Source organism: Vipera ursinii, assembly GCF_947247035.1.
Source record: "Vipera ursinii genome assembly, chromosome: 1".
NCBI lineage: Eukaryota > Metazoa > Chordata > Lepidosauria > Squamata > Viperidae > Vipera > Vipera ursinii.
The window spans coordinates 331,700,643-331,713,196 of record NC_139512.1 but is presented as its reverse complement, the minus strand read 5'-3'; the positions used below and the strand labels follow the sequence as shown (position 1 = coordinate 331,713,196).

General features: G+C 40.4%; 1 protein-coding gene across 3 annotated transcripts in view; it reads left to right on the top strand.

Annotated features, from left to right (window-relative positions):
* Window positions 1–12,554, top strand: part of EXTL3 (exostosin like glycosyltransferase 3) — a 149,358-nt gene that overhangs the window by 123,733 nt on the left and 13,071 nt on the right. For all 3 annotated transcript variants that reach the window (XM_083348419.1, XM_083348421.1, XM_083348420.1), the window contains 4 exons: window positions 1,003–1,130; window positions 2,448–2,592; window positions 5,138–5,266; window positions 5,354–5,762. In XM_083348419.1, coding sequence (XP_083204545.1) covers window positions 1,003–1,130; window positions 2,448–2,592; window positions 5,138–5,266; window positions 5,354–5,563 — 612 coding nt within the window. In that variant the 3' untranslated portion in view covers window positions 5,564–5,762. The remainder of the gene's footprint in view (window positions 1–1,002; window positions 1,131–2,447; window positions 2,593–5,137; window positions 5,267–5,353; window positions 5,763–12,554) is intronic.

Sequence of the window (12,554 nt, the reverse complement as noted above, 5' to 3'; positions counted from 1 at the left end):
TGCTCTACAATGAATATATATCCAAAGATGATGAACTCACAAAGAATACACTGAGTAGAGATCAGAGATTTTTGCTTCCGCCAAACCCTGGCTTTCCATTCAGTCCTATTTATTTTATTTATTTTAATTCCCATTTATATCCCGCCCTTCTCCGAAGACTCAGGGCAGCTTACACTCTAAGCACAAATCAATGTGCTTAGCAATAGCCTTCATTCTATGTATATGCCTGCTTATTAGGGCTTTCGCCCCCCCCCCCAAGCGGCATTATTACAAAGTCAGCTTATTGCCCCCAACAATCTAAATGAGGACCCAGATTGTTGGGGGCAATTAAGCTGACTTTGTAATAATGCCGCTTGGGTGTGTGTGAAAGCCCTAATAAGCAGGCATATACATAGAATGAAGGCTACTGCTAAGTTTATAAAGCCCCCCTGAGTCTTCGGAGAAGGGCGGGATATAAATGGAATTAAAATAAAATAAATAAATAAATAAATAAATAAATAAATAAATAAATAAATAAATCTGGGTCCTCATTTTACCTACCTCGGAAGGATGGAAGGCTGAGTCAACCTTGAGCCTGGTGGGACTCGAACCTGCACTAATTGCAGGCAGCTGGTGTTACTTAAGGAGGCATTAGCCCACTGCTCCACCAAGGCTCTTTGCTTCTTTGTTTGTTTGTTTGTTTGGTTGTTGAAGTATTTTTCAATTTTCTGAACTGCCCATCTCCCCCAAAGAAGGACTCTTATCCCAAAGAGACAGAAAGAGGCAACAAAATCTTTGGCAACTGAGTGCCAAAATCTTTCTTTGAATAAGATATACTAATTCAAACTGTGCATTTTGTGTTTGCTATTTTCCCCTGAAAAAGTTTTATGCAAATAACCCTCCCCCAAAAAAACTATATCTGCTTAAACAAATTCTGGTGTGATTATATCCATTATGGCATTTGGAAGATGTTACACCATAAAGTAAAGACAAAAAAAAGTCTAAAGGTGTATATATTTTTAGGTTGTACGGACGGAGAAGAACAGTTTGAATAATCGGTTTCTGCCCTGGGATGAGATTGAAACAGAAGCCATTTTGTCTATTGATGATGATGCCCACCTTCGCCATGATGAGATCATGTTTGGATTCCGGTGAGTGAAATCTAATTTTTAATCGTCAGCCATTAGTATCGGGTCTGAACTAATTGTCTGTTTCTTTCAAGATTTGCAGATATTGTGGATTACAATTTCTGTTATCCTTAACCTGCCTTGGCCATTTCTGTGCTGACTGGGAATGATAGAATTTTGAAGCCAATGTGTAATTTTCTTTCATATTTGCCATTATAACACTTCTTCATGCATTATTATTATTTCCTCTTCTCAATAATAAGAGGGTGTGTGCATGTGTTCTATTTATTATATTTTTAAAACAGAACAAGTGCAATTATCTTACAGCCTTGACTATCTTCTCTTCCCTCTGTTCCCTCCGTAAAATTGAAAATAATCTTTCCCCATTTTATAGGATATTTTCTGAAAGATTGCATTTCTCTCTGTTCTTAATTCCCACCATATGGAGACACTCATTTTTAGCATACTTCAATTTTAGTAACAAATTGCTATTTATACTACTATTAAAAGAGCCTGTTGTTTGCTGGCATGACATAAACAGCCATGGGAATATCACAGACAGGGACATAAGCCAATATTGGAAGATAGAACAGCAAGAAGAAGGCAGGATTTTTGGATAAAATTTCCTGTGCAAGAAAAGCAGCTCTTTTCAAATTGCTAAAAGCAACCAAATTGGTTTCAAAAGCTTTGACAACTGTTTCAGAAAGATAGAGAAATGTCGTTGAAAACGATGTGGCTGCTTTAATGGTTTGAAAAGAGGTGCTTTCAATTCATTTCTGCCATTGTGAAGCTCCTTTTTCTAAAGCTTTATGCTGTCCTAGTGTTGGAATGTCTGAATATAGTCCTGACAGGAGATGGTCTCAGACTTCACTGCCAAAATAAATAATTAGAATTTTGATTGTCATTTGTGCTCAAAATCAAGCAATGAAAAAGAGAGTCAAAGTGTTATCTCACTTTACCAGTTTCACAAAAAAGGTTGAGAGCATTATTGTAGTAATATTCAATCCATCTAAAGTGGAGGCCATTCATCCCAATTCTAGAAAGTGAGGTGGAAGAACATTTAAACTAAGGTTTAAAATCTAAATGTGTAGTGTAGATAATTCAATAATAGTAACCATTGTGACTAGACGCCAAAGGCGCACGGAACGCTGTTAGCTCTTCGGCTTTGAAACGGAGATGAGCACCGGCCCCTAGAGTCAGAAACAACTAGCACGCATGTGCGGGGGAACCTTTACCTTTACCTTTAACCATTGTGACCTAGGAATTTCTCTCTGTTTCTTGTCTCTCCAACATGTTCCACCTCTTCTCTGCCTGCTTAAGTTGTTTTCTTTGTATTTGTAGGGTCTGGAGAGAAGCTCGGGATCGCATTGTAGGATTTCCTGGGAGGTACCATGCATGGGACATCCCTCACCAGTCCTGGCTCTACAACTCCAATTACTCCTGTGAACTGTCCATGGTGCTGACGGGTGCTGCTTTTTTCCACAAAGTAAGGAGCAAGTCCTTATAGAGAACCATATTTCTTATGATGACTTAGGCCACAGGCGTCAAACTCGCCACGTCACGTGACGTGTCACGGTGCATTGCGACTCTTTTTTCATTGCTGGCAATGGGGTGGGTGCGGCTTCGGTATGATGAAACCGGCCCACGGGCCAGCAATTTGACACCTCTGACTTAGGCCAAATATTTGTTCTATTGAGAAACATTGCAAGATTACTAATTGGGGAGAATTTAAGCTTTGTCCTCAGTTTCCCAAAGCAAGTGTAGTCTGGAAATTGAAATGTTCCTGGTCGCAGATTGATATCAATCGGTGGCCAGGAGCATTTCTGTGTGTTCCAGGAGCAGTTCTATGTGCTATGTGTTACTGTGCAAGTATGTTTGGCTTTGTTGTACTATATGTTGAAAGTAAAAGGACAGTTACTACTAATTCCGCCCTGTGCGTTCCCACAGAGAGGGCCTCCTCAGGGTGCCTCCAGTCAGAGAATGCCGGCTGGTGGCCCCCAGGGGGAGGGCCTTCTCTGTGGGCGCCCCGGCCTTATGGAATGAACTGCCGGTGGAGCTCCGGATGGCACCGGATCTCCGCTCCTTCCGGCGCGGGTTAAAGACCCACCTGTTTGAACAAGCTGGCCTGGCCTGATGGGGAGTTAATTTGGGTTTTTAAATATTTGTATATTTTACTGTTTTATCTTGGGCATTAATTTAATTCTATTTTAACTTTTGTAGTTTTGTACTTTTATTATCTGCCCTGTTCACCGCCCTGAGTCCCTAGGGAGAAGGGCGGTATAAAAATTTAATAAAAACTAAACTAAAACTAATTCGTGTGTTGCTCTTCCCTATCAAGGGCCACATTTTATTGTATGGTCAAAATCCTGGGTTTGGACTGAATAGAATTGTTTGCTCATTGGGATTATTGAACTTGAGTTACAAATTGCCTATTGCATCTCTGAAGCAACTTTTCCTGGGAGTATCACATTCTTTTTTGAAACTTGATCTTAATCTTTCTCTTTCTCTCTCTTTCTAATAGTTTGTAATTTTTATTTATACCTTTAAAACCCTACAGGGCATGGGACCTGAATAGTTGCAGAACCGTCTGTCCCTAAGAATGTCTGTCTGTCCTACAAGATCAGCTAGAGCAGGGGTGTCAAACTGCCGGCCCGCGGGCCGGATGCATCACCGGGAAACCGTGCCCACCCCATTGCCGGCAATGGGGAAAAAGTTCCGATATGTTGCGTGACGTCACCTGACATCGCGACTTTGACATGTCTGAACTAGAGAGATTGAACCCCAGGTCCTCTTTCTGCAATCTTGCCATCTAGTGGGATTTAGAAGTGGAGAAGTGGAACTTTCCTGTTACCCTGTGCAACACCCTCCGGACTCAAGAGTAGAAAAATAAGAGCATTTGCAGGAACTGAGCTAAGATAGTGCCCCCCCTTTCCCCCCACAAAATTAGGACTCTTGATTACTCCAATCTACTTGGACTGTATGTTTGTTTTTTTAACTACGGGTAGTCCTCAACTTACAACAGTTCATTTGTGACTGTTCAAAGTTACTGAAAAAAGCGACCTGACCATTTTTCACACTTATGACTGTTGCAGCATCCCCATAGTCACGTGATCAAAATCCAGACACTTGGCACTGACTCATATTTATGACGGTTGCAGTATCCCAGAGTCACATGATCACCTTTTGAGACCTTTTAACAAGCAAAGTCAGTGAGGAAGCCAGATTCATTTAACAACCATGTTACCCACTGCAGTGATTCACTTAACAAGAAAGGTTTTAAAATGCAGCAAAACTCACTTAATAAATGTCTCACTTAGCAACATAAATTTGAGGGTCAATTGCGGTTGTAAGTTGAGGACTACTAGTTTCTCTCTACCGGTATAGTATAATTATGTAACTTCATCTGATAAAATATTTTGTAATTAATCTATTTGATCATGGATTGTTTAGAATGGAATCATCTTTCTTTTTCAAAAATCATTAATTTGAACTGTTTTCTCTAATAATTAATCTTTTTTGTGAAATTAGTTCACAGGAAAAGAAATAAGCCTATATAGAGTGCAGGTGGGACTGTTTTTCCTGTCTTTGCTTGGAAATAACTTAAAGGAGGGATATGGAAGCAATTGCCTTTTCTGCTATTTTGAACTGCAGTGTTCATGATCCCTTGATATTAACCACGTTGCGTGGAGCTTATGAGTATGGAGCTGCGGAACATCTGGAGGACACCAAGGTGCCTATTGGTGCCTTATATCCAGACTCATTCTAGTTCCGTTGTTCCAGTGAGAAGTTGTTTCTAGAGATAATAAATTCAAGTTTCCATTTGCGGTGGGGATGTCACTTTGACTCTTACACAGCACATACGTTAGCTGTCATGAAAACCTTTATTATAGGTGTGTATCTTGGTTAAAGGGTGAAATTAGTATGATTATCTAACTTCACCCGATAAAAGATTTTGCTTCTGCTTATTCAGTAACATTTTCGTAGTTTCAGCCCTTTTTTTAATGTGTGCTTATTTTTTCTTCTGCTTGTAGTACTACGCCTACCTGTATTCTTACGTGATGCCACAGGCCATCCGTGATATGGTAGATGAATATATCAACTGTGAGGATATTGCCATGAACTTCCTGGTTTCTCATATTACTAGGAAACCACCAATCAAGGTCAGTGCTTGTTGAAATGGTGAGAAAGGCAGTCCCCCCCCCAGAACGTGAGTAATACTATCATGTTTCCTGCTCTCTTGTGTCCAGGTGACTTCCCGGTGGACTTTCCGTTGCCCTGGCTGTCCTCAGGCACTCTCTCATGATGACTCCCATTTCCATGAGCGGCACAAATGCATCAACTTCTTTGTCAAAGTCTACGGCTACATGCCCTTGCTGTATACGCAGTTCCGTGTTGATTCAGTCCTCTTCAAGACCCGGTTACCACACGACAAGACTAAATGTTTCAAATTCATCTGAACAGAAGACACAGCTATGGGAGTCTGGAACTGGCCTATGGACAAGGCAGAAAGGTTAATGAACTTGGGGACAAATGGCCGTTTTCTGTTTCAGCTGCGACACAAGCCTGCCAGAACTGTATGGCACAGGACTCCATTGAAAGAGGCAGCTTTGACTCACTTATTCAGAAAAAAAATAAAAGACTTTCTTTAGCTCCCCAGTAAGTTGTTTTGCCAAGGGTATAAACTGGGATTTTAAAAATATTAATTATTATTTAAAATGAGAGTGTTTTTAGATACGCCTTTTAAGACCTTTTGGGAGGAAGAGGGAGGGGGGGTCATTATTTGATTTTTCTTTTCTTCCCAGCCCTAATGTTGCTTGGAGGGAAGCAGAGACCTAAGAAATTCCTGTATTGCTCAGTGATCAAGTTATGCAGCTGAGAAAGTCAGATTTGGTCCCCAGAGGCTTACAGTCATGGCCAAAATTGTTGGCACCCCAGAAATTTTTCCAGAAAATCAAGTATTTCTCACAGAAAAGTATTGCAGGAACACATGTTTTGCTATACACAGGTTTATTCCCTTTGTGTGTATTGGAACACAACAAAAAAGGGAGGAAGAAAAGCAAATTGGACATAATGTCAAACAAAACTCCAAAAATGGGCCGGACAAAATTATTGGCACCCTTTCAAAATTGTGGGTAAACAAGATTGTTTCAACCATGTGATGCTCCTTTAAACTCACCTGGGGTAAGTAACAGGTGTGGGCAATATAAAAATCACACCTGAAAGCAGATAAAAAGGAGAAAAGTTCACTTAGTCTTTGCATTGTGTGTCTGTGTGTGCCACGCTAAGCATGGACAACAGAAAGAGGAGAAGAGAACTGTCTGAGGACTTGAGAACCAAAATTGTGGACAAATATCAACAATCTCAAGGTTACAAGTCCATCTCCAGAGATCTAGATTTGCCTTTGTCCACAGTGCGCAACATTATCAAGAAGTTTGCAACCCATGGCACTGTAGCGAATCTCCCTGGTCGTGGACAGAAGAGAAAAATTGATGAAAGGTTGCAACGCAGGATAGTCCGGATGGTGGATAAGCAGCCCCAAACAATTTCCGAAGGAATACAAGCTGTCCTGCAGGCTCAGGGAGCATCAGTGTCAGCGCAAACTATCCGTCGACTTTTAAATGAAATGAAACGCTATGGCAGGAGACCCAGGAGGACCCCACTGCTGACACAGAGACATAAAAAAGCAAGATTACATTTTGCCAAAGTGTACTTGAGTAAGCCAAAATCCTTCTGGGAAAATGTCTTGTGGACAGATGAGACCAAGATAGAGCTTTTGGGTAAAGCACATCTTTCTACTGTTTACCGAAAACGAAATGAGGCCTACAAAGAAAAGAACACAGTACCTACAGTGAAATGTGGTGGAGGTTCAATGATGTTTTGGGGTTGTTTTGCTGCCTCTGGCACTGGGTGCCTTGAATGTGTGCAAGGCATCATGAAATCTGAGGATTACCAAAGGATTTTGGGTCGCACTGTAGAGCCCAGTGTCAGAAAGCTGGGTTTCTGGGTCTTCCAGCAGGACAATGACCCCAAACATACGTCAAAAAGCACCCAGAAATGGATGGCAAGAAAGTGCTGGAGAGTTCTGAAGTGGCCAGCAATGAGTCCAGATCTGAATCCCATTGAACACCTGTGGAGAGATCTTAAAATTGCTGTTGGGAAAAGGTGCCCTTCCAATAAGAGAGACCTGGAGCAGTTTGCAAAGGAAGAGTGGTCCAAAATTCCAGGTGAGAGGTATAAGAAGCTTATTGATGGTTATAGGAAGCGACTGATTTCAGTTATTTTTTCCAAAGGGTGTGCAACCAAATATTAAGTTAAGGGTGCCAATAATTTTGTCCGGCCCATTTTTGGAGTTTTGTTTGACATTATGTCCAATTTGCTTTTTTTCCCTCCCTTTTTTGTTGTGTTCCAATACACACAAAGGGAATAAACCTGTGTATAGCAAAACATGTGTTCCTGCAATACTTTTCTGTGAGAAATACTTGATTTTCTGGAAAAATTTCTGGGGTGCCAACAATTTCGGCCATGACTGTATAACTGCTTGCTCTTTGGTCTAATGTGCTTAAGATCTGCTGCCGATTTCACAGAGGAAATGACACATTCCCTCCACCCGGAATCCCAGATCTCGATCTGTTTCCTTTAGTAGCTCCAAGGAGCTAATTGCTATGGTCAAGGTTTTTCCTTCTTTTCTCTCTCACTGATCTCATTGTAGAGCAAGGTCCTCCCAGAACGCTGCCTGTCCTGTGTGCCTGCTGATGGATTATCTCAGAACACCACGGTGACTTCCTGTCTCTGCTCCCATTGGTTCACTGCTGCTGCTGCTGCCTCAGAGGAAAGATAGCTGGAAGCCCCTTTGTACTTTTGCTTCCCAGATCCTGATGCTGCTTTCTCTGCCATTAACAAAGCTCTGTTCCACTGTCTCTCTGGCCTTGGAAGCTTTGGTTCGGATCAGAGCTCCTGATAGACAGATTATTTATTGATTCCGTTTTCATGCCAAGTTTACTTATGGTTAACTGGACCATGGTTTTATTCAATTGGCCCAATTTTCTGGGTTTTCATGACATACTGAAACACAGACTAACCGCACAGGTTTTGTTTGGAGTGCATGGGAAGCTAAACTGGTTGATTGCTAAGGGTAGTCCTCAACTTACGACCACAGTTTGAGCCCAAAATTTATGTTGCTAAGTGAGAAATTTGTTAAGTGAGTTTTGTCCCATTTTACGACTTTTCTTGCCACTGTTGTTAAGTGAGTTACTGCAGTTGTTAAATTAGTAACACGGTTGTTAAGTGAATTTGGCTTCTCCATTGACTTTCCTTGTCAGAAAGTCACAAAAGGTGATCACATGACCCCAGGACACTTCAACCGTCATAAATGTGAGTCAGTTGTCAAGCATCCAAATGTAAATCACGTGACCATGGGGATGCTGCAATGGTCACAAGTGTGAAAAATGGTCATAAGTCATTTCAGAGCCGTTGTAACTTTGAACAGCCACTGAGTGAACTGTTGCAAGTCGAGGACTACCTGTAGTTTGTATTTCGATGTGACATGTGAATACAGCCATAAAATATGGAGAACTATGTTACTTATGAGCATAGTGCCAACAGAATAGCATGCTAAATGAAGCAGATGTGTCTGCAAGGAGGCTGATCTGGAGTACAGAAAAGTGTGATATCTTTGTGAAAATCCTTTGGATGAGGACTTCCGGTGAACCTTCCATAATTCTACATCTCCTGCATGTGCAGATATATTCTGTCCCCTGCCTTCCTTTTATGTGGTCACGGGTCTCTTGTGTTCAAGACAAAGAGATGGTTTTGGCTTGCTAATGGAATTTGTATCGTTTCCGACCTCCAGGATCAATTCTGCAGACACAGGCATGAACTCAACAGGTTTCCGTGGCCTAGTTTCTTAGCCCTTTTCCTCCTCATATCCCTTTTTCATTTCCACTACATTCATAGCTGTTGTTAAAACATTCTGGAAATTTCTTGTTGGCCGTGTGTGTGTAGGTGTGTGACTGAGTCTCAACTGATGTATAAGCTCCATTTCTTTCAACCTTTCTATTACATTTTTTTGTGCCTCGATCTTTCATACCCAAAGTTGCTAATTTTAAAGATGTCCATTCCAGTACACTCTTTCACAAACGAGTCCACCAGTAAACGGTTTTTGAGCAACTGAAAAATGGGTGTAATAACTGTCGTCATTTCTAAACCCCTAACTATATTTGAGTCTTCACTTCAGTTTTTTCTTTTTATTTCTGGAAAGATAATAAATTACCCATATTCCTATATCATTTAGAAAAGATTGTGAACTCCTGTAACAAATGTTTCTGAGGGAATATAATTTCTATGTGCCTCTCCCCCATGGACCATTTGGTAATGCCACAACTTCCGTAGAGTTGCACTGCTTATTTGTAGCTTAGCTGTATTGAATGTTACTGAGCAGCATTAACTAACCATTTCCTTATTTCCCCTTTTAACATTTACTTTAAATTACAAATGCTCACAGTTATCAGTCCTATAATAGTCTTAAGGAATGGCCAATCCTACCTACGTTAATATATGGTCTCTCATTTGCACGAGAACAACACAGATCTGTCCTTGATAAAATAACAGAATACCTCTTCATGTGCTGATCATTCCCCACTGACGTGGGTCCTTGCCCCACATTTAAACTGCAGTTATTTAGAGATGCTGCTGAACTCATAGGTGGTTGAATGTCCCCCAAAGAAAAGGCAAAAGGAAGGGCAAGTTGGAAGTACTAAATTGAGTTTGATCGGCCTGTTGTGACCTCTCTTTTACACATTTAGTTAGCATGCTCATACAGACCTAAGTGTATTCAGGGCATTGTTCGTTATACTCAATTTAAACTAAGCCTTTTAGGGGCGGAGGTAGCTGTGTGTTGATGATATTTTGTCTTATTCTGACTCTTGCTACTTGCTCAGAAAATTACTTCCTGGTAAATTTTCCAGGCTGAGCAATGCATTTGCTTACTCAGTTCTTTCAAGCATCAATTTTGAGTTGAGGTTGTATTTTTTTCCTTAAGCTTGGAATGTTTACGCTGCAACAGGAGTTCATCTATCTTTGTGTTATAGCTTGCAATTAATCGCAAGTTGTCCCCTTCAGTAGGTAGCGATGCTCTGATCGTCCGTAGTGAGTTCCAGATTAATGCCATAATATGCTTCAGGTACATAAGCAAGTAGCATCTGTTCTTTTATAAAATACATATCATACGTACACCCTCTTGGATTTTAAGTATCTACTGGTGATGGATTATCACTTTAAATATCATCCCAAACATGAATTTGGAAAGGCTTAGAATGTTAAAAACCTTAGATTGAATCTTACTTTACCGGATTCTCCATTCCATGCTTGATCTGCTGGGAAAATGAACTTGTTGCTTTTAATGTATCATCATTCCGGTGAAAATTAGAAAGAAAATCAGCAGTCATATGAATTGTCTTTTTATCAGGCCTTCAAATAAATCGGCAGATTTCACCATACCTTGACCATGCATGATAAAAATTAACAACTGATACTCTGCTGTAGTCAGTATGCTTTTCTGTCACAATGGTGGATTTCCTTTCCTTTGAAAAGGTGAGCCAACAGGATGACAAAACAGAGTGAAAACTTCCAGTTTCATGACCTTCTGGAATGCCAACCACAGTAAATGGCCCTTCCTTTCTCCCTACTCTGAGACCGGGGATTTGTTTAAAAGCTCAGTGAGCATCACATTTTAAATAGTGGTTTAAGGAAAAAAAACAGTCTAAAACCTTGGGGCTCTAAAGCCTTGACAATACTCATGTGCTGAATTTTGTAAAACAATAAAATAAACACGGAGTTTACCTTGAATGTGTCTGGTTGTCAGCCATTTACAATGAAAGAAAGTTGATGATGGCAACATGTGAGCCAAGCAGACTGAAAAGCAATGGCCCTAAGTGCTCCATTGTCAACAGCCGACCTTTCTGGCACAGAACTGGCCATGGTGCTGAATTGAAAATTAATTAAAAACCTCCCTGAGCCATTGAATGTCTTAATTACATTTGCTTTCATTTGTGCAACTTTTTTTTATTATTACTATTACAGTGGTTATGTTGGCTGTGGTGTTGGTGATAATACTATTTGTGGAAATGCACAGATGTGAAAAATAAAACGTTAATTTTATATTTTAGGAAGGAGGATGAGAAATTGTATTGGATTTGGATTTTTAAGGAATTGACCCTTAATTTGTAGTTGTACGCATCTGGCAGTCATAAACCTACATGTAAAAGCCTTTTTACTTTCAAGTGGGAGGAGGGAAAACAGGGTTCAATATTTCCTCCTTTGGTCTTTAACTGCCTCCTACATGTTTCCACCATTCAAAGAAGGGACAGGAATATTCCTAAGAGGATAGGGCCTTCTGTTTTACCCATATCTAAGCAGTTGGTTATTGTCAGGAACAGAGCTAGTAAAATTTGCAAAAAAATTAATCCTGTGCAGGTAATAAAAGAGTTTGGCACTTTTGGAAAAACATCTTATTGAGTAGATCAAGTGCACATGAGGCTGTAAAGGATCATATTCTATAGAAAGAATTCAGGAAAATTGTTTTGATTCAGCTTTTAATGAAAAACCTAAGGGAGCAACAAGAAAGATATGCTTTGGCCAATGGCTGTAATGATCTAGATACAACACTATTGCTGTGTTCCATCTGGGACAGTCATCTTCAGAAAAAGACCTAGAGCTTATGACAAGCTGTAATTTTATCCTGGGAACTGTGATGGAGCTGAGGGGACAGGAGGAACAAATAGTCCCTTAGGAGAGATTGTTTCAGACTTGTTGCCTTGATATCAAGGGGCTTCTCCATCTGATGGCTATGTCTAAAGAGGGTGCAAAGCATTAGCCCTGGCTAGGAAAAAAGCAGTGTGCACTCAAGACAAAGAATCTATCATGACTACCAATTTGATTTTTTTTAAAAAAAATACTTCAACATTAACATGAAGCTGAACTGTGGAAGATGGTTGGGTCCTGAAAAACTAATTTTAGAAGCCTTCATTTTAATTTTATAGATTACTGCATTTTATCTCTGTTTTTAGGCAAATCTTGTATCTTAAAATGGGTCACAGTATTAAAAAAAGCATACATCTTGCCCACTGGCTTAGAATCTAAAAAGGCAAAACAGACAAGGGATTGGAAGTGGAAGTAAATGAGAAAGTTCCTCCAGGCTAGAAACAAGTGTTAAAAGATATACAAGCATATTCATGTTGTTCATGCTGGACTGAGCTTCCCTTCCAGCTCTCTTGAATAGTGACTGTTTCAGATACGAACAATGCCCTTCCTTCCTTCCTTCCTTCCTTCCTTCCTTCCTTCCTTCCTTCCTTCCTTCCTTCCTTCCTTCCTTCCTTCCTTCCTTCCTTCCTTCCTTCCTTCCTTCCTTCCTTCCTATGGCTGAAGATTGTGTTATAATGGGGCTCTCAAGCT